The 22,213-nt window shown below is 45.8% G+C and overlaps 1 protein-coding gene across 3 annotated transcripts in view; it reads left to right on the top strand.

The window, feature by feature from the left end:
- The window catches only part of FHDC1 (FH2 domain containing 1), a 51,994-nt gene extending 32,062 nt beyond the window's left edge, over positions 1 to 19,932 (top strand). For all 3 annotated transcript variants that reach the window (XM_058280952.1, XM_058281007.1, XM_058280995.1), the window contains 8 exons: positions 879 to 964; positions 1,057 to 1,157; positions 3,197 to 3,267; positions 3,369 to 3,476; positions 5,147 to 5,217; positions 7,781 to 7,898; positions 12,439 to 12,603; positions 15,734 to 19,932. In XM_058280952.1, coding sequence (XP_058136935.1) covers positions 879 to 964; positions 1,057 to 1,157; positions 3,197 to 3,267; positions 3,369 to 3,476; positions 5,147 to 5,217; positions 7,781 to 7,898; positions 12,439 to 12,603; positions 15,734 to 17,701 — 2,688 coding nt within the window. In that variant the 3' untranslated portion in view covers positions 17,702 to 19,932. The remainder of the gene's footprint in view (positions 1 to 878; positions 965 to 1,056; positions 1,158 to 3,196; positions 3,268 to 3,368; positions 3,477 to 5,146; positions 5,218 to 7,780; positions 7,899 to 12,438; positions 12,604 to 15,733) is intronic.
- The last annotated feature ends 2,281 nt before the right edge of the window (positions 19,933 to 22,213 follow it).

The following is a 22,213-nucleotide window of genomic DNA, read 5'->3' as shown; positions in this document are numbered from 1 at the left end:
AGTAAACTTTTAGTTTAATTTTTTACAATAGTAATACATACTCATGGTAGGTATTTTAGAAAACAAAAATGAGCAATAGAAGAAAATAGTCACCTGTAATCCTATCATCTGGTGCATGTGTGGCCGCCTTCTCTGCAGATGCGTGCATGGCAGTTTGGGGGACTGTGGGGAGCAGTAGATTTTTTAAAAAATTTACATCTTGTCATACATATGATTTACTACCTGCTTTTTTCATAGGGGGAAATCTTGGCATTGGCCTTCCAGTTTCTTTTCTATCATCCTGCTGGAGATCCAGTGTGTACTCACCTCAAGATATAATAGGCCCTTTCTATAAAGCTATTATAGGTGAGGTGGAATTTGATAGAAGGAAGATCTGTCTTAGACTTTACCTGGTCTAAGTATTTTACATCAAAATACTCAAAGTAATAAATTATTGTTTTTTTTTCACTTACGATTCAAACAATCATATTATAATGAATATCAAGTCCCTTCTCTATTCTCCCAGCAGTGATCTCTTCCATGTTGTTTCTTACAAAAAATTTTCCTCCTAAGAACTGATCATTTTCCATCCCCATGGGGTTACCTCTGTGAAGATTCTAGTGGCTCCAGTTCTCTGCTTTGTAAGAGACTATCTCTCTACCCACATAAGTGACACTGGTTCCTCTCTTTCAAATTTGCAAGTTTTGTTTTCTTTTAAAGAAACAAGGTAGTAGATATGATAATTTCCTTTGTTTTTCCGTAGGTCTTTGTTTTTATTCATTTGAATCTAGAACTGAAATCCTATTTTCTTAGAAGAATTCTAAAATGAAATTTAGAATAATCTTACATTTTAAACATAAGTTATTTTTTTCTCTAACCCTTTTTCATTTGTCTTTTAGGTAAATAAATTGAAAACATTTAGTGGAGATGTATCCAAGCTATCCCTGGAAGACTCCTTTATGTACAACTTAATTCAGGTGCCAAAGTAAGGATATGGTCACTGATCATTGTTCTGTGCAGAGTATGGTGTTTTAATTACTGACATTAAATTCTACAGTTTTATTTTTTATTTTTCAGCTATACACTTAGGATTGAAGCAATGGTGCTAAAGAAGGAATTCTTACCTTCTTGTTCTTCTCTGAATACAGATATAGCAATTTTAAGAGCTGCTACGAAAGGTAATAAATGCAAGATCCTACATGTATTTTGTTTTATTAATTTTGGTAGCAGTTTATTTTTTAAATTATTCAACTGTAATTAGAAATGCCAAGTCCCATCTGACAGACTTTAAAAAGGGATGTGAGATGTTACCAAGGATGGCATTTAACGTTTATTTCCATTTACTTATTTTCCCTACTACATCTAAATTTACCAATTATCCTCCCATAAAAAAAAAGAAAGCTCCTTTCATCTCAAGCTTTAAAGTAAACCTTGCTGCTTATAGCTCTTCCTTGTTCCTTTTCTAGAGTAGCTTTCTGTGTGTGCGCGCGTGTGCACCCTCGTGTGTGGTGTGTGCATCCATGCATGTATGTGCGTGTATGTGGCATGTGGTTGGTGTGCATGCATCTATGTGTGCACATGTGTACGCGCATGCATGTATGTGGTGTGCATCTATGTGTGCACATGTGTGTGCATGTATGCACACTCATGTGTGGTGTGTGCACGTATGTGTGTGTGTATTTGTGTGCGCACGTGTACACGGAGCCTGGGTGGGGCCAGCTGCAGCTCTCCTCCTATGCCCTGGCCTCCTTCGTGGCTGGGGCCCTGCTTTTCCGGAAGCAGGCCTCCTTTCTCCTGACCTGCCGGACTGCCGTCGTCCATGTGCTGGGGTGTCTTCTCCTGCCCCCTTGTCCTCCAGAATCCAACATCTGGTGGGCTGTTTAAGTTTGAGCGGGGCTGGTGGGTCATTTCCATTTCTTTGACCAACTCTTTACGTTACTGCCTGCCGGCATGGACAGACTCCTCTCAGCTGCTCTGATATCCCTCTCCTATGGAGGGGAGCTTGGGTTCTGGCGTTTATGGCACTGACGGTGCAGGACCAGCACACTGGCCTTTGCCCTCATCTCGAGGTGAATTCTGTCGCTCTCCCTGACCCTCACATTTCCCAACATCCACCCAATTTCCTTTTGGCCATTTTCGGATTTCTAGTTATTGTAGTAGAATTATTTATTCCTACTTGGTTTTCCTGTTTATCTTGGTCTGGCTTGTGTTGAGATAAAGCTTTTCTCTTCAGCCTATCATATTTTCCTCATTTTAGAGGAGAGACTAAGAATTAAATTTTTTTCTTTCAATGTGAAGCCTTTTAAAATTTCTTCTTAGACCAACCTTATGCAGCAAATTTGGAAGGATTTTCCTCCTGTTCAAATACAGATGGAAGGACATGTTCTTATATTAAGCAATGCATATTTGCGGGTGTAGTGGAAACATTTCTTATCTGGTTACCCTTCAAAAACTGGCCTCCTTAGATAACGTAATATAGGCAATGATCCAAATATAATTTTTTGAAAGTAAGACCGAACTTAAAGGACAATATTGACTTTAAAATATCATAGGAGACATTTTACTTTCTATATATCTGTCATTTTAATAATCGAGCTTTCTTTTTAGCTTTTTGTTACGTTCAAAAAATTTTAATATTGTCATTTGTTTGCATGGATGTACAAAATATTTGCTGTTTAAAGAACTAGTTTGCCAATAAGTTACAATGAAAAACTCCTTTTTAAAGCCTTAAACCAATCCAAGTGAAACATGTAGCTTTGACTAAAATAGATAGGTTTTCTGGGTGCCTGGGCCCCAAGGGTTGGCAATTTGCAAGTTATTTACATGTCATTTGATGACATATCACAAATGTTAGTGGATATACAGGAAAAAATTAAAGAAATAACTGCTGAGAACATAGCTATTCTTACCACACACTGTACTGTTTTTCATTAGATTTTTGTATTTTCCACAACTTGCAAATATTCATCATTGTAGCATTTTGTGACATTTAACTATTATACACATTTGATTCTCAGCTGAATACTAGGGTGTGAATTGCCAGTAGCAAATGGTGCATTAGATAGACCACAGAATGTACTGCTTTGAGGTTTCAGTCTTTGTTTACAGTTTAGGGTCAGAGCTTGGTTAAAACATGCTTAAGTTAGGATGTGGTAGCTGTCGTTTGCACATTGTAAGCCAAAGCCTTCACTAAGCTAATGTGGTGTGTTCTTGACAGAGCTAATGTCATGTGAGGAGCTACATTCTATATTACATTTGGTGCTTCAGGCTGGGAATATCATGAATGCAGTGAGTAAAATTCGAAAAATAAAAACATTGTGTTTTTAACTTGGTATTTGTCTGTATAAAGGTATATGGATTTTTTTTATCTCTTGATTTGTCTTCTTTAGGGAAGGTATGCTGGCAATGCAGTAGGATTCAAATTGTCTTCTTTGCTCAAATTAGCAGACACAAAAGCAAACAAACCTGGGATGAATCTTCTGCACTTTGTTGCACAGGTATGTAGAAGTGATTAATACACAAAAAGAGTGTATATTAATTCTTTGGAGAATTCTTACTAATTCTTTGGAGGCTGTGAAGTTTTTCCCGAGTATTAGGTGGCATCAGACAGAGTTAGGAAAAGGCATGGTATATTCCAAGAAGGTTCTATTTGCAGAAGCAAGACTCACAAAATTCCAGAGTTGAGTGATGCCTTGGGTGAGTTGGAGGAAAGTAAAGGATGTGGAGTGGGTAGGGGAATGAGGCAGAGAGGTGGGCAGGGAGACAAGCTATGGAGGATTCATATGCCAAAGCTGGAGAATTTGGGTTTCCATGCCTTAGACATGGGGAGCCAGCAGAAGACTGTGCCCAGCCTAATGGTGTAGCCAGGTCTGTTTTTGTTTTTCATAAAATGAGGCAATGGAGAGAATGTGTTGTATTAAAGAGAGAACTAGAATAGGGGTACTACTTGGCAGAAGTTGGCTCTACTTGAGGGCAGTGGCCTTGGGATGGCACTCAGAGGACTGTTTTTTGAAATATTTCTGGTGTCTGATTAACTAGATGCATGAGCCAGTTGTGTGTAAAGAGTGAGGGAATCAGAGCAGTTAAAATGATCACTTCTGTATTTTTACTGGGTCTATGTGACCCCAAAGTAAATAGTTAAAAGGGAAAAGTCAGCCAACGACGGTTATTTTCTTCTTGTTAGATGATCTCAAATAACTAATTGTACAAGTTTTTCTTCATTGAATCACCTTGTTTTATACCAATCACACGGACGTAGCTTTAACCTGGGAAGGAAGTGGTGTATGGTTGTTACAGTGTGAGCTTTAGAACAGGACAGAACTGGGAGCAGTTTTTGGCTTGTCCTTTATTAGCCGTACTTCCTCAGACAAGTTCCTCAATTTCTTCATATATAATGGGGATAGTGTTACATATCTCAATCAGGTAATTGAGAGGGCTCTAGGAGAGGATTCCAGACAGTGCTTAGCTCACTGTTTGGCATTTAGTAAGCTCTCCGTAAATAATATACACTATTGTTACTATTTTCTTCAGAAGACATGACATATTGAACTCAGCACTTAGATTGAAAAGTTAATTTTCAGGGCATTAAAACAAGAAATGTGTCTCCTCTCCCAGTGGATTGCTGTCTTTTGGTAGAACCCTCTCAGATCCGGCTCTCCAGTGGCTCTGTGTGACTTGGTTCTTAGCCAATGAGGGAAGCTGCTCCCTTCCCACCAGCTCTACCTCCCACCCACTGTACAGTGAAGAGTCCAAACACCTCCACAGCGTGTGTGCCTCTGATTAGACTCGGTTTGCAAACTGGTTTGACAGCTGAAGGTGTCTAGATCATTTAGAGGCATATTCATAGGTATGGGCGGTATTTAAGCAGGATATATTGGATTCTCTTACAAACAATGGGCCCTGTTCAGCTGCCACCTCTTTCTACTCAGTTTTAGTACATGTAAATTGTGTTCACATCAGGATAAGTTGCTCTGGGAAGTTAAAAGTATCTTGAGAGTGGGGGAATTCTGGTAAATCTTACTAAGAATTGCCAGTGTCTCAGTGAATTGCTTTGGCTATATCAGGCATAAAAATGCAACAGTGATTTCAAGGTTTTTTTAAGTCCTAAGAAAACTATTCCCTTTTAGTTTTATTGATATAGTGAGAGAAAATTCTGTTTTTGTTCCAGGAAGCCCAAAAGAAAGATGCCAGTCTTCTAAACTTTTCAGAAAAATTGTGTCACGTTCAGGAGGCTGCTAGGTAAGCAAGGAGGACTGAAAGCGAATTATGATGATTCAAGGGTTTGGTTTGGTTTTTTAACTACCTTCTTATGAAAACTGAAGAATATTTACAACTTTCAGATTCAAGTTGGATCTTTTGAAAGATTTCCCTTTTGAACTTTTATGCCTTTTTTCATTTGCTTATAGTGGTATGTATGTACCTCTGGAATTTGGGGTGTTGTGAAAAATTAATCTATATTTTTTATCTAAAAAGCTATTGCATGAATGTCCCATGATGATGAAAGAGGTTGTTGATGTGGGAGGAGTGGGGTGAGGGGGGTAGGGGATATATGGGGACCTTATATTTTTTGAATGTAACATTTGAAAAGAAAATAAAGAGAGAAAACATAAAAAAAAAAAAAGCTACTGCAATCTCTAATGAATATCATCAGTGTAAAAAATATATACTAAGAACTTCAAAGCCCTCCACACCCAAAAGATAGAGCTCAACAACATAGCTTATTACCTTGGGAGTTGTTTTATATCCATTAAGCTTCCAGGGCCATAAATCACTGTGCCCTTGTAGCATCTAACATGGTACATTTATTTTCTATTGCATTAGAAGGGATTAGAACTCTACCAAGAGCTTGCAGAGGACTTTTTTTTTTTAATTAGTCACTTCACTTTACAGAGAGAGTATCTACCAAACATAAAACCCCATTTACATCACACTAATTTGTTTCTGATCTAATAAAGGTGTGTATTTGAACATAGTTACAATCTGTATGTGTTTGCTATTTTGAGTTCTGCTTTTTGAAATTTACAATATATATATCCATGTATTCTGTGGTTAAATGTTCAGGAACTGGCTCTTTGGGAAAAAGCACTGATTTGTAGCATTTGCTGGTTTCCGTGGCATAAATACTGTTACTATAGCTGACCTCAAGTGACCGCCGTTGGGAAGAGGGGCCTATAGTCGGCCTTGTGAGCTCCGGCACACCACTGCCTGTGTCAGCCCAGTTCATACACTTACTGTGGGCATGGCTACATGTGCATGTAAAGACATGAGTCATGGCTTTTAAAACCAGCCTCCTGTCATTGGCCAGTGGTCAATATAAGTGACACTATAAATATCTGACCGTTTTCCCAACGTGGGATTATCAGCTCAAAAGTATACAGTTCATAATTCATGTTTACAAATTGATGAATTATGGTCCAAAAAGAATGGGTACTTATAAGATATGAAATGTTTTACCCCGCCCCCAAGATGGCTCCCCTATCTGTTCGCTTGCTATTTTTGCTCATTTGCACTCATTGTCTGCTTGTTTTTGCTCCTCTGCTTGCTGTCTGATCCTTTTTATTTATTTATTTTTGCTCGTTGTCTGTTTTTATTTTAGGAGGCACCGGAACCGAACCCGGGACCTCCCATGTGGGAGACAGGCAGTCGACTGCTTGAGCCACACCCACTCCCCACTTGTTTTTTGGCTCATTGTCTTGTTTGTTGTTTCTGCTTGATGTCTGCTTGTTGTTTGTTTGTCTTCTTTAGGAGGTACTGGGAACTGAACCCCAGATTTCCCATGTGGGAGGTGGGCACCCAACTGCTTGAGCCATATCTGCTCACTGAACTGTTTTGTTTTCGAATTGCTGAAAGAAATTTGTGCAGGAATATTTTTATTCTGACTAGCAAAGTATAGAAACATTACTAGGAGCTATATAAAGACATGTGAACATTAAATTGTTTTGAACTGGCATTTCTGGCTAGTTAGATGGTGAATTGTACCTCTTAGAAAAACCCTTTCCAGTAAGGTTTGTTTGTTTAAAACATAAGGTGAAGTACAAACAGGTCACAGATGGGCTCCAAGGACCAGTGTAGGTGGAAAACTTTATTACACAAAGAAAAATTAGAATTGCCAATGGAAGCATGAAAGCTTCCTAATTAAAGAATTTGCTCATAGAATTTCACCTGGATATTAGGTTCCACCTGCTCACTTTAGTAATGACAAAACATTACTTACGTTTTACTAATCTTGATTTTATGTATGTAACAAACGCATTGCAATCAATTGCTTTGCAGAATTGTTAGCTGCATGTTAGTGCTCTTTAAAATAAAACTTACTCTGCTGTCTATTGCAAACGACGTGAAATCTAGAGTCCCAACAACCTCATATTATCCCTACTGTCAGGATTATCAATATATGTTGCCTTGACTCCTGGTTCTTGTGATCTAGAGCTTTCATGTTTGTGTTTCGTGGCCGAAGGAAGGGTATGTCTCCTGGAGTCTTGCTGGCTTTTTGTTTTTAATGCTTATTGCATAATGGTGTTCAGACCTAGTTATGAAAAGTTGCCAGTCCCATGGTTTTGGTTATCCCACCAGCAAGGACAGAGTTTCAGCCTGCTCTCTTTGAACTGGTTTATGTCTTTACGAGGGAATCAGCTCTGTAGAAAACATAAAAGGAAATTCACAACATCTAAATGCAGGAGTAGACAGATGTCATCGCAGCAGCTGTCCCCCCCTAAGATTGACCAACAATTGGTCAATTGTATATCTAGGTGACAAAAGCCTCCCTTGTTCCAATTGACCACTTTCCCTTTTCTTCATTTAGATTATCTCTGGATAACACAGAAGCTGAACTGCACTCACTTCTTGCTAGGACGAGAACCCTAAAGGAAAACATCCAGAGGGATGGTGAGCTTTGTCAGCAGATGGAAGATTTCCTCCAGGTTTGTAGGTGATTCTAGTCCGTCCCTTTAATTTCATCTTCCAGCAGCACCACCTAGGCTGGGTAAATTTGCATGGGTGTGTTTGTGGAAGTAGCAGTCTCCCATTCATATTTTTTTTCAAAGTCCGGAAAAGGAACTTGGTATTTCAATCCCATTCTTTGCTGGATTTTTTTTTAAAGCAGAGGTTATTGAATATCGTCTAAAACTAAGGCCTTTGTTTAGGGATTGGGCCTCTTTTCCATTGCCCGATTTGCATGATTGTGCTTCACTGTAGGGAATTGGTAGCTTATGGTATATCGGCGTGGTCTGTGCCTGCCAATTCAAGTTTTGGTTCTAAACCACAGTTTAGGAGTTCTTGTCTCCCAGACAAACTTTTGGACAACACAACAAAGTTCCACAGAAACCTTAAATACATCCTAGATCATAGGCTGTTGTTCCTTCACGTGTTTTTATTGAAGAAACAAGCTATGTTTTGGCATGTTTTATAACGAGAGCAGCAGAACACACGATAGCTGTGCCTATCAACACCTGAAGTACATTAACCCCACAGGGTGTGTCAGGAATAACATCAACAAAAAAATAGCCGAGTGGACGTGTTTGTGACAGCTCATTGTGACTCACTAATTACAGAGTCTGACAGCCTTCTTTTATCTCCCTTATTAAATTAAAAAACGTGACATCTTTTCATGCTTTTAGTCTTCAGTGAAATTGTGTCCTCCTTTAAGTGTGGTCATGCTCTTGAGACCCACGAAGCAGAGTCTGTGATGAGGCGGCCTTCCGCTAGGAAGGAACAGTGTGCCCCCATGCTGTGCCAACTGAAGCCTTTATCACGATTAAGCTACATCAAAATGTTAGGAGCGTTAGGTCCCGTCAGCAAACGTTTGATTTTGCTTTGGCTCTGCTACGAGTTAGTTTATTTTTATTAGTAAATATGTGCTCTGTATTTTTCAAAAATAACCAAACTTAACTTTCCATTTAAAGCACACAGATTTTCCTTCACGGTGAAGCAACAAAGCTAACGCTACTGCTGCAGTCACCTCGGCTCCAAGTTTGGAGGCGTAGAACACATTCAGACATTCTAGAATAAGAACTGTCGTACGTCAAGATTAGAATTCAGCATGTTTTATTTCCCCCCACGTTCTTATATTAAATATTAATGTCTTACACTAAATATTAATATGGAAAGGTTTATGAGGCAGAGCAGCTCTGCCTTCGCCTCACCTCTAGACTGTTGCCCAAAAGCAACCTTGTTTTTAGCTCTTGAAACTCTTCCTTCTGGGTAGTCATTTTTAGATCTGTAAATAGAACATTCCATACAGCTATGTATTTTTCTTTTTAAAACTCAATTTATTTTTGAGTAGGTGAGATAAAACTTTTAAAGATAGGTTAGGGTGAGGCCTTGAGAGCCTCTGAAAACCTTGGACTTTATCCTGTAAAGCGATGGGGAACCATTGAAAGTTTTTGAGCAGAGAAAGGACAGGAACATTTTTTGCACTTCTGTTTAAGTGTTTTGACCTTTGGGTGAGAAATATTTAGTAAATTGTTTTGGAACTTAGGGCTGTACCAGACTAGTTAGAGATGTACAGTTGAATTTGATACCTCAGCTGCTAATCTGTTGGCAGCGTAGCTTTGGGCTTTTAAATTTGTGGTCTTAATCAGGTGGAAAGGGCTCACAGAAGGGCTCTTGACCAACAAGCCCGCGCTTGGTCGTTTTTCAGATCCAAATTCAGAATGTTTTGTTTTCTCAAGTGCTAAGGGTGACTTGAGCGTGTTTAATTTTTCCTTCCTGGTAGTCTGTCAGTCCTTCTAGGGTCTGCAGATGAGCCATGGAGGTGGAGCTCAGCTTCCATGTAGATTCCTGTCGAGAGTCCTGTTTATCTGCAGTTGGGCCGTTCTTGGCTGGAATCCATCTTCCCCCGTGGGAGAATGACAGGCAGAGATTTATCTTTTCATTAATACCATCTCTCCATAAAGAAAAATACAGCATGAATGCACACACCGCCTTGGGCTACTGACTCAGGTGGTTACTTTCTCTGGTATTTGCTTTCCTAAATACTTCTGGTGTCCTATCACCTCTAGAATGTGTTTGGCTTGTAAGGGGGCACGTGCATTGGAGTGGATGGGAGGTGGCGAGTCTCTTTAGGTTCTGTAGCTCCCCAAGCTTATTCAAGCAGCAAGTCCGTTCTTTGAACGTGGGCATCCTACAGCTTTACCATATCCTACACCTAGCCCCGTGACTCGAAAAGCCTTCTAATATAAACCTTGTAAAAGATGATACATGTGACTTCAAGAAGCAAAATATTTCATCCATTCCCTCTTCTTTTAAGCCGGCTCCCCAGTGAAATAGCGTGTTCCCAACTAGTCAGTATCCTGCACGGCTGTGGGTGCTGCCGGGTCCTCCCTCCCTGTAACCACAATACTGCCTCGTTACAGCCTAAGCGTTAAATGTCACCAAGCTACTCCCATCAGGGACGTGCATTTGTGACATCTGGACTTGGTAGTTCCCCATCCTAAAAGGCCTAAAAGGGCTGCAGACTCTTTGGAGAGAAACAAGCTTTTCTTATTCCCACTTCTTTTTTTTAAGATTTTTATTTATTTATTTATACCCCCCCCCCCACCTCCCACACACACCCCATTGTCTGCTCTCTGTCCATTCACTGTGTGTTCTTCTGTGTCTGGTTGTCTTCTCTTGAGGCGGCACTGGGAACTGATCCTGGGACGTTCCAGAGCGGGAGAGAGGTGCTCAGTCTCTTGCGCAACCTCAGCTCCCTGGTCTGCTGCGTCTCTTATTGTCTCTCCTCTGTGTCTCTTTGTGTTTCATCATCTTGCAGCAACAGCCCTCTGTTCAAGCCAGCTTGCCGCGAGGGCCAGCACTCCATGCGGGCCAGACTGCTTTCACCAGAAGGCCCCAGGAATTGAACCCTGGCTCTCCTGTATGGTATATGGGAGCCCAATCACTTAAGCCACATCTGCTTCCCCCCACTTTTTTGGTTGAGGCAACACCAGAATGTGTAAGAGCCTTGGAAACTTAGTTATCCTAGAAGAACTGGGAGAAACAGATGAAGTAGAAGAGGAGGAATTGTGTAGGGAAGTACTCCCTAACCTTTGCACCCATCAGGATCTCCTGGAGAGTTTTAATAAATTACTAATGTTCTGTGTCCACCCAGACCCACTCAGTTCCCTGGGTGGAGGACTAGCACGTGACTGTTGAGAAGCTTCCCACAGACGTGGATGAGCCCCTGGTAAGAAGCCCTGGCTGGGGCTCAGTTAGGCACGAGGGCTGCAGTCCTGTGGGAGTGGCACTGAGCCTGATAAAGCTCATTTGGGATTAAGTTTCAACTCCCTCTTAAAAGAAACAAAATTGGCAATTTGTCAATGAAACAGATGACTTCTGGGACCCTAGAGTAAATTATTGGCTAGTATAAAACTCAGCGGTTTTTTTCCCTATGCATTTTTTAAATTATGGTTTATATATATATATAATATAATTTGCCATCTCAACCATTTTTAAGTATACAGTTCAGTGGCATTAATTACATTTAATATGTTATGCAGCCATGACTGTTACCTATTTCCAAAATTTTTCATCATCTCAAAGAGATTCTATACCTGTTAAGTAAGCTCTGTCCCCCTTCTCATTTCCAGTCTGCCCAAGGAGGTAACCTTGCAATCTACTTTCTGTCTCTGTGAACTTGCCTGTTCTAGATACTTCATTTAAATGGTCCCATACAGTATTGTGTCTGGCTTATTTCACTTTGCATAATGTTTTCAAGGTTCATCCATGTTATTGCATGTATTGAAACGTCATTCCTTTTTATGGCTAAATAATACTCCATCGTATATTAATACCCCATTTTGTTTATTCATTCATCTGTTGATGGATACCTGGGTTGTTTCCACCTGTTGGCTATTGCTCATAATGCTGTTATGAACATTGGCGTATAAATATTTGATTCCTGTTTTCAATTCTTTGGAGTGTGTACCTAGAAGTAGAATTGCTAGATCATATAGTAATGTTATGTTTAACTTTTTGAGGAACCACCAAACTGTTTTCTATAGCAGCTGAACCATTTTACATTTCCACCAACAACGCATGGGAGTTCCAATTTTTCCACATCCTTACTAACAGTTGTTTTTTTACTGTATTTTATTTTTTTTATCATAGCCATCCTAGTACAATAACTCTCAGTTTTAAGAGAAAGAACAGATACAGAATAGGTCTCCCTTAATAAAACCAACTATATGCCTATGTAATTCTTGCAGTCAGTCACATTAAAGATAAAATTGTGCTAGCAGCATTCTACGGGTTAAAGCTCTGAAACTATTTTGTTGCCTCTAAGCCTCACGAGGGAGCTCACCTTGCTTCGCTGAGGTTTTGTTTGGGTTGAATTATTTTCCTTTTGGCCTTGAGGGTATTGACCTCACAATAAACCTTCCTTTTTCTGGGACCTGAAATTGAGCCCGGGAGCAGGTCTTCCCTGCCGAGACCTCCTCAGCTGACCCTGTTTACTTCAGTGGGTGCTTGTTTGTGTTTCTGCAGTTTGCCGTAGAAAAGCTGACAAAACTGGAGCGCTGGAAACAAGAGCTCCAGAAGGAGGCCCACATCCTTATAGATTTTTTCTGTGAAGACAAAGAAACCATGAAACTGGACGAATGCCTTCGGATATTTAGAGACTTTTGTGCCAAATTCAACAAAGCAGTTGAGGTACGGCTGATGGCATCTGTGTGTTTTCAGAGTTGCTTGGATTTTTATGTTTCTCCTTCCTGACACAGTCCTCTGCCCATGGTAGAAAGATGGTTCAGCATTTCCGCAGGTGCACGAAAGCCTGGCCCAGGCAGCGCTGCCAGCTCACCATTGGGATTTCTGGGGAGTAGCTCTGCCATCCCAGCCCTGAGGGCTTCCTAGTACCTGGAGTCTGGCATTTTGGTGGCCTCTGCTCCTTTGCTGCCCACAGCAACACCCTCACTTATGGTCTGAAGCATCTGCTAGTAAAGTGTATTTATGGTGGCAGTAACAATATTTAAAAGTCTCTTTGAAGATCCTGAATTTCTTCCTCACCCCCTCTCCCCAGAACAGACTTTCCTCTCTTTGGGGAGATTTTCATTCCAACGGGATGATCAGAAGGCCCACCCTTTGACCTGCTAGAAGCACCATAGCCAGAGGCCTGGTGTTACCACACCACGTGAGCTGCGCCGTCCTTGGCCAGAGCAGACTGTGACCGCCTCTGACATCCAGGGAGCCTGCTGCGCTCCTGGGCACAGCATGCCCGTTTCTGGCCCTACAACCCCTCCTTCCAATAATCTCTGAGTTCAGTGCAGATACTAGAAGATTCTGGGTTGCTTGCCTTTGAAAATAAAACTGATCTGTTTACTCACAACAAAATAACTCACATCCTTCCAATTTAGGTTGTGATGAGGAACCAAATACTAGCAGGTCACCTCGTCCCCTATATTTTAAACGCAGCTTTGTCCATAGCTGAATTTCTTTTAGGCCTGATCAAATTTCCTCTAAGTCCTAGGTGAGTAGCCCAGAGTTACTTTGGGTTCTCTGCCCCTCCTTTCTCAGTCCAGCTAAGAGAATGAGGCTCAGCCTGTGGCCACGTCTACTATCCTCTGTCCAAGCGGTGAGCTCAGCCGGGGGAGGCGGCGTGGCAGAGGCCAAATTGGCTCTTCTGAGGCCCTCACTCCCACTTGGAAGGCTGGAGGCCAGCGGGGCCACCTGTGTGGGGCTCTCGGCACAGCGGTCCTGGGAGGCAGGGACTGGCCCCGCCCAGCACAGCCAGCCTGGGATGGCGACGGCCTGGGAGACACGGGAAGAGGGAGAGGCCAGAACTGCAGGAGGAGCCAGGAGCTGGGGAGGCCCAGCCAGAGCCTCATAGGAACTTGGAAGGGAAATTCCACTATTCAAGGAAATTGATTTTCAAATAAAAAGTACCAGTGATAACAGATTTGGGTTGTGAGATCCACATAGTTACACGACGCAAAGATATTTACAGTGCGCAGCCAGGCAGTCTAGGATGCTTTGTACGTGCATTTGTTCTGGTTCCGTTTTTTTGTGTGGTTTTGTTGTTGTTTTTAGATTTATCCACGTATTTAATCTTTTTTCCCTTTTCCTTTTAAGACATTTTTATTGTGGCAATACATGTGCAACATAGCATTTCCCATTTAACCACGTGGTTCGGTTTGCTTGGGGAAGGGTGGCTTCAGAGGAGCGTGAAAGGTGGAGGGCTCTGGAGAGTGGCCTGCGCCTCTGCATCGTCTCTGTGGGAGCAGAGGGCTGGCCCAGGGCAGACACGAGGGGCTCGGCCCCTCTGCTGGAGGCACGTGGCCGGCAGGACCACCATGGCAATTGTGACTTTTTTGTTTGTTGGTTTGTTTTTTAAACCAGAGTGTGGTCAGAGAATAGGGCTTTGAAAGCACCTCTTACTCTCTTAGGTAAATCGATGGTCCGTAGCATATACAGGACGTGGGAGCACACACACGTGTACGTACACAGATGTATAGTTTAAGCTCGCTCTTTTAACACCCATTGTGTTTTCCTTTCTGCCATTGCCTACGTAGCAACACACTTTCCTGGAGGTCCTCTCGCTCTTGCCCTGCTTAGGAACCAAGTGGTGTTTCCTTGGAGCTGCCTGCACGTGTGGGGAGATCCTTGACTGGGAAGCTGGGTTAGGCCCGGGGGTGGGATGACAGCCTTAGACTCTGCTCCCGAGTCAGGAGCCCTCGTCGTTTTGGGAGAACCTGCTCATTCTGTCTTAGTTGCCTAGGGAAGCCCTAACAAATTACCACAAACCGGTGACTTAAAACAACAAGAAGTTTATTACCTCCGAGTTCTGGAAGCTACAAGTTCAAAATCCCATGTCGGCAGGGCCCGGCTGCCTCTGAATTTCAGGGCTCTGGAAGAGAATCCTTCCTTGCCTCCTCCGAGAGCGGCGGCCCCAGGCATCTTGGCTTGGGGTGGCACAGCTCCCACCTTGGCCTTACTTTCACGGGGCCGACTTTTCCCTGAGTGTCTCTGCCTTCCCCTCCCCTCCCCCTCTGTGTTCTCTGTCTCTTCTCTCCTCCTGAAAAGGACACCAGGCACATAGGCTTAGGCCCACCCTCGTTCAGTGTGGCTTCACCTTAACCTGCTTCCCTCTGCAAAGACCCGATCTCCTATTAGTTCACGATCACAGGGACCAGGGTTAACCTTCAACCTGTCATTTGGGGGGGGGGGGGGACTCAATATACCCATGCGTGCACAAACAGTTTTACTTTTTTTTTTTTTAAAGATTTATTTCTCTCCCTTCCCCCCTCCTCCGCACCTGCCTTTGTCTGCTCTCTAGTGTCCATTCGCTGTGTGTTCGTCTGTGTCCGCTTGCATTCTCAGAGGCGCTGGGAATCTGTGTCTCTTTTGTTGTTGTGTCATCTTGCTGCAACAGCTCTCCGTGTGTGCAGTGCCACTCCTGGGCAGGCTGCGCTTTTTTTGAGCTGGGCGGCTCCCCTTACAGGGTGCACTCCTTGCGCGTGGGGCACCCCTATGCAGGGGTCACTCCTGAGTGGCACAGTACTCCTTGCGCATGACAATTGTGTGCACGGGCCAGCTCACCACACAGGCCAGGAGGCCCTGGATTTGAGCCCTGGACCTCCCATATGGTAGGCGGACACTATCAGTTGAGCGACCTCCGCTTCCCCAGTCTCTTAGTGAATGGCATGACCCAGATTGCGAGGAGGCGTCTCTCCTCCGTGTGACTATGTCTCATCCTAGTTTTAGGGTCGGTGGTCGGGAATTGCGTGTGAAGCTGCGCGGGGGCGTGTCTCACGCATCTGTGGGTTTCTCTCCGCCCCTGCTTCAGGACAACCACTACCGGGAGGTGCAGGAGCTGAGGCGGCAGCGGCGGCTGAGGGAGCTGGAGCAGAAGCGGAATTCCTGGGCTGCTGGGGAGCTCGGGGTCTTTGGCCGCAGCAACAGTGAGAACGACGTGGAACTGCTGACGGAGAGGGGTGCGGAGCCCTTGCCCTTCCTGCAGCGGCGGAAGCCCACCAGCCCCTCCTGCTGGGCCCCCCACGCCCGCCGCTCCCGCCACTCGCTGGGCATCTCGGCCGAGCGGGAGCTGCTCACCTTCCTGGAGGGCTCCGCCGACGGCCCGGGGCAGTCCGGCAAGTTCAGCACCTTACCCCGCAGCCCCCTCCAGCAGGCCAGGCCCGCGGCAGCCTGGCCGGAGCCTGCAGAACCAAGGGACCTCGGCGCCAAACTTGCTCCCAGACCCCGGGCCTGGGAGAGGCAGGAGGAAGCCCCCGGCCCCGCTTCAGCGTCCCCGGTGCCCCACCCCCCATCCCAGGGCCCAGCGCGCGGGCCCGGTGACCGTGGCTCTGCCTCCTCCGCCGCGCGGCGCGGCGGGCTCGACGTCCTCCCGAAGAGGAACAGCGCGCCTGTGGACCTGGGGGCTGCGCCGGCCGGGCCACTCTCGCCCCTGGCCTTGGGATTGAGGAAGCACGAGCTGGTGACAGGGCTGGCCCACTTCGAGCTGCAGGGGCCCAAGACCCCGGAGGAGGCGCCCGGGCAGCCCCCGAGTGACCTGAAGCCCGTGGAGCTGGCGTCCCTGGAGGCTGGGCGCCTGCCGCCCCCCAGTGCCGGCGACGGGGCGCTGCGCGCCGAGGAGGACCTTGGCCCGGCCGCGCACGCGGGCAGCGCGGCTCTGGTGCCCGTGGGGAGCGGCGGCCCTGGGCCTGGAGACCCCGAGCCTCCGGGCTGCCCCTCCCACCCCCCCGGCTGCTCAGAGGGAACGGATCTCAGCCCTGGCGGCGGAGAGCCCGAGGAAGGCCAGGAGGGGGCCGGCTGTGCGTCCCCCGGGGCTGGGGAGGCGGGGGACGGCCAGGTCTCCCCTCAGCCTGCCCCCGGCCCCCCTCAGGGGGCTGCTGCTCCAGGCCCCGCGGTGGGCCTGCCCAGCTGCAAGGGGGCCCTTCCCAGGGGCAGACCCACCAAAGATAAAGATGGGACAGCACCAAAGAAAATCTCCCTCAAAGAGGCGTCCGCGCGGTCCCCCAAGCACGAAGGCGTCCGGCAGAGCCAGAGCATCTCCGAGAAGGAGAGCATGTGCAAGATCGTGCGGATACCCAAGTCCAGTCGGGGGCCCGGGGACTGGAAGCGGGGCTCTTTCCGGGAGACCCCTAGCAGTACGGACGCGCTGCTGTCTCGCCGGAGCTCTGTGCGGAGGGCCGCGGACGCCGCGCTCAGGGGGCTCTCCGCGGGGGAGGATCGGCGGCCGCCCCCCGCCGGCAGCGGCTCAGGCAGCGGGCGCCCGGGGAAGGAGCACCCCGTGCAGCAGAGGGGCTCGCTCAAGCCCACCGCCAAACCCCTCAGGTACGCCCCCAGACAGAAGCCTGAGGAAAACAAGGGCTGCCACGCCAACTCCCAGGGCTCGGAGAGCTCCGAAGAAGAGCCCAAGGCCCCGGCGGCCCCCAGCGCCCCCCGTGCTCCAGCCACCGTGCCGAGCTTTGCCCGAAGCACGATTGCCTCCTCCTCTCGGAACACGAAAACAGATCCCCCCACCGCAACCAAAGCCCCCGGCATCACTCGGACAGCCTCGCAGCGGCAGCTCCGAGTGAGGGGTGGCTCCAAGGATGCAGCGTCTAAAGAGGGCAGCATGCTGAGGCGGGCCGCCAGCGTCAGCGCCCCCAGGAGGGGTCCCGAGACCGCTGAGGGCCCCAGTGCCAAGCTGGAGGCCCCTCTGAAGGACAGGTCTGGGGTCAGGGCCGCCCTCCGGCTGAAAGACTCTAGTCGGACCACATTGGGAAAAATACTGAATCCATTACGGAAGTGACGAGTGTCTGTCGGACACACTCTGCCCTGCTGGAGTCCGTTTAGACAGCGGCGCTAAGTATCTTTCGCAGAAGGCAGTCTACTGGTGCTACCTCCTAATGGTCATGTCGCGGGATCTCAGGGGCTGCTGGTCCGTGCAGCCTGCTCTGCTGACTCCTGCTGCAAAATCCAGAGCCCGGATGCGCGTTATCGCTATGATGGGCTCCCGGACCTCCCTCGCACACTCGAGAGTTGTTTGTGGCTATGAGCACACCCCCTTTCCCCGAAACAAAGATCCTGTGAAAGACTTGGACGTGTAAGATGACATTCTTGTATAATCAGTAAAAATCATTTTTGGCCAGTTTTTCTATATCAAAGACTTATTTTTTTAATATTATGAAAAATTGAATGTTTTAGTTGGTTCCTTTTGCAGAGTGAAATGCCTCCCAGGAAAAAAAGAAAAAAAATACCCTTAATATGAAGATATTTTTTAATCTCCTTTTGTTCCCTGGCCTCAGGGTTCTACCTGCCCTCCTCCACCGTCCTTTTCTGGAAACTGGACTTCTCTGTGAACCCTTGGGCTTTTTGTGATTCACTCCATCACTTTGGACAATTGCTGGCCTGCTCGTTTCTCCTTACATGACTTTGGGTGAGGGCTGGCCGCATGGGGCTGCATGGCTGGGGTTTTCAGCCGCAGGTTAAGTCTTACCTGGAGATGGGTGGCAGCCCCTGGGAGAATGCTGGATTTGTGAGAATATAAGAAGAAGTGCCATAGCTTAATGGGAGAGCCATCAGAGATGGTTCTGCTGAGCCCTTCGTTCCCATGCCACATTTTCCCACTTGTGTATCTGTTGTAAAACAATGCGAAGGCTACAATGACTTGTGTTCACTAAGGTTACAGAGAAGAACAAAACTTCGTCTTTCTTCTCTCCTCCTAGCCCCCTCTTCTCTTTGTCTGCTACCTAGCCCTTCTTTCTTTTCTGATGTGACCTGGAGCCTGGAGATTTTCTCTTCTTCGAGACATCATGCTTTTTTATGTAGGACCTGTGCCTTTGTACACAGGTGGCTCTTAAATCTAAGAAAAGCCGAATCAAGTAAAACTGCTTTCAGAAGAATTTATATCATTAGGAAAGGCTTGGGGGAAATTCAGGCTTCATTCAAAAGAAAGGAGAAATCATACTTCTGCCACCCAAAGCCCATTTCACTACTTCCCACTGATTCTAAATGGGAAATAGGATTTTTGAAACTCTTTTGACTTTTAAAAGTTTCCCCTTCTTTCATTTTTATTCATTTATTAGTGAAAATTTATCTTAGATCCAGCAGTGGTAGATGGGTTTAGACAAATAGGTATTTGTGATAAATCCACGCAATTAATGTTACATTTTCCTTTCAGTAGAATTTTGCCTCCCATCCAAAGTAATTGGAAACTTTGAACTTCCATAAGTCAGCTGAATTGAAAAGGAAAACGTTGTGGTTGAAGAAGTAAGGCACCAGACCACAAAACCTCTTGTAAAAATAGCCCTGAGTAGGTATTTCCAGGAGTCCACAAAGCTGTTTATGGGAATCCTGGAGCTGTTTTTCACCCTCTCAAAATACTTAAGAAGTCATTCCTTTAACCAGTCAGACAAAAACTTTCAAAACACAGGTGGGTCCATCCCTGGGTGGGTGGGAAATGTGTGTAGTGGAAAGGTCAGGACCCCACGCGGAGCGACTGGCAACTGAGCTCTAGGTCCCCAACTCTCTCGCTGGTGCTATCTGATTATGGCAAGTCAATCTCCCTAGACTGCGTTTCCCAGCCTCCAGAAGGGGGACTTGGCCCTGGGGAGTGTCTCTACTGGCCGTTCCAGCTCCAAGAGTCCAAGTTGTTGTAAACAACCCAGCATCTATTTCTGCCCTAGGATCAGTCAGTTTTTCAGAACCAACCCCAGCATCTTCAGCCTCACTTAAAGGCCCTTTCAGAAGAAAGCACCTCCAGAATTTGAATGAGCTGAAACTGAGTTTCCTGAGAGATGGTGTTTACTAAGCCCTAGTTAGACTTTTATGTATGCATCTGTGTGAGCAGGTGATCACTTTATTACCTTTTATTGGTAGTAAGCTTGGAAAAAAAAAGATAACTTAAGTATGTAATGGAGAAGTGTAAATAAGTTTCTATACAAATTTAAGATGAACTGAATGTATTTAATGGTCCATTTATATGTTCTTTTATGTAACGTGTAGATTAATAAAGTTCCTGTTTATGGGAGTTTTGTTTTATCCTTGGCTTTTTCTGTTGATGTGTCTGTGTGATCCTGGCAGGCGAGTATTTAATTTCCTGCACAAAGAGGAGGTGTGGAAGGGTTGGGATACAGTAGTCTTGTCCTCAAAAGGTTCAGGAACCAAAATTAGGCTGTCAGTTTAGTGTCTTCCTGGTAGTACACAAACTGCATTTAACTGAAGGCTCCTGGAATGGGCTGCGCCAGGCCAGTGGGAATGCCAACACTCCTCTGACATGCAGGGCCGTCCGTGGAGGGTTCAGCACTTCATACTCCTATTAGTCCATGTTGTGGGCCAAGGTTTGTGTCATCTCCATGGGGCCGGCAAGTCTGGATCTGCTACTGTGTCCTCGTGCGTTTTGGCTCAGGACACAGTTGGGAAATCGCAGCTCACCTTTGCGGCTAGCTCAGAAATGAGCAGAGGGGGAGGGAGGGTTTTGTTTGAAATGCAGTGTAGGTGCTTATTTGAGAAGAAAGGTGGGATTGTGCCTTAGGTTGCACCTCAGACCTCAGGAGTTCATCTCAAGTTTAGTCCCAGCTACTCTCCTGCTTTACCAAAAAGTGGGTTAGAGGAATATCACTGGGTCAGAGGATTTCTTGACACCAGTGGATGAGTAAGTAGATGATGTTCCTGCTGGGAGTTGCTGCTTGTTCCCGGGGCACTTAGAACCCGGTTTTGCCTGGGTTATAAGCAATTTGGGATGCTAGAACCCTCCCTGCACCTTCATCCCGGCTGTTCCAGGTGATACTGACATAAAAACAAAATAAAGTAGCTTTTTTCCCCCAGTGAGTCTCAAGTAGTTTTCTTTTTACCCTGTAATTTTGTGGCTTTCATAAGAAACCTGATTTCCAGTCCTCTTCTTGAAGATACATACGGAGTTAAAGGAGCCACACTTTCCTAATTGTTCACCTAGATTCTGCATGTGTAGGGATCTCTCCATCGTTCCATAGAACTACTAATTGAACTCCCCAAGGTGTACAACTTCTACCTCTTAGGGTGATGTGCCCTTTTTCTACTTGCTTCCATCTGGCAATGATGACATTTTGAAATTCTACTGAATTTTCTATTGAAATTTAAACTTTATTCTTTGTTCTTTATATGTTTGCTTCATGGCCCAGTTCTGCCAAAAAAAAAAAGGGTTTTTTTTTTTGCTCTTTGTCCCAAAACACATGTAAATATCAAACACATAAACCAAATTTGAATAATGGATCAAATGGATGGATTGCATCTGATCACTCAGTAAATACTTGTTAAAATTATTTGGGCCGTGAGTACAAACAAAATGAAGGGACAGTTTTGCAAAATCACCCTCCTCATTATCTATGGGGTAAGAGTGCTTAGTTCAGACTGAATCCACCAGTGCCTTGGAAAAAATATAATGCAGAGCCACCTCTCCCTGGGGGCTTTTTCACCTGAAAATGCCTTCCAGTAAAATGTCCAGTGGCTCGCTGGATCACAGCGGGGAAGACGCGTAACATTCTTGTAGTTGAAGAAATGACTTCTCTGTCTTCCAGGCCAGAGCTGTGCGGTGGGGTTCTTGGCTTCCTAGTTGGTACGTAGGACAACTGGATCCTCCTGCAAAGGGGCCAGACCCCAGCAGCCCCCACAGACCATTCATCCACGGCCCCCACCGAGGCCACCAGGAGCCTGGCACGACCTGCGGAGTCAAAGTGCCTGGTGCCTTTCAATGAGGATGCCACTTGATGTCCCCATGGACAGATTCCTGTCAGGAGTGTGGATTCGGGTCCTGGGTTTGTCCCTGGCCTCCTCAGAAACATTCAAGGGTTGAGTCACAAAGGCACTCCCTAACTCACAAGCCCATGATGCTCCCCAAGTTTGCTTGCAGTTAGGTGTGAGGAGTTCAGAAAGCATTTCCCCAGAGTCATGCATTATAGGTAGATTCCCAGGGTGGCCCATTAGAAACCTTTTTAACCCAAGTTTGGGTTAGCACTGACATCGCTGGCAGAGAGAACCTCACTTGCAGCAGTGTTGCTTGGGGAAAACGTCAATGGTGCGAGGAACGTTGCCCCTCTACTTCCCGGCATCAGTAGAGGGTAAGGGATGCAGACTTGAGAGCACGGGTCATGTCCACTGTTAGACAAGAAAAGGCCCCTCTTGACGCGCCAGTCTCCCAGGCCAACTCTGGGAAACATGGGCCATTTTTATGTCTGGAACTGCCTTGTTTTTCCTTCCTAACAGAGACCATGCCCTCCCAGCGGATGGGTGCATGCCCTCTCTTTCCAATTTTCCGGGAGGGGGGCTGCATTTGGGTTGATTCAGC

Source organism: Dasypus novemcinctus, chromosome 1, assembly GCF_030445035.2.
Source record: "Dasypus novemcinctus isolate mDasNov1 chromosome 1, mDasNov1.1.hap2, whole genome shotgun sequence".
Taxonomy (NCBI): Eukaryota; Metazoa; Chordata; class Mammalia; order Cingulata; family Dasypodidae; genus Dasypus; species Dasypus novemcinctus.
The sequence above is the reverse complement of the archived record's forward strand: the minus strand, read 5'-3'. Positions and strand labels throughout refer to the sequence as shown.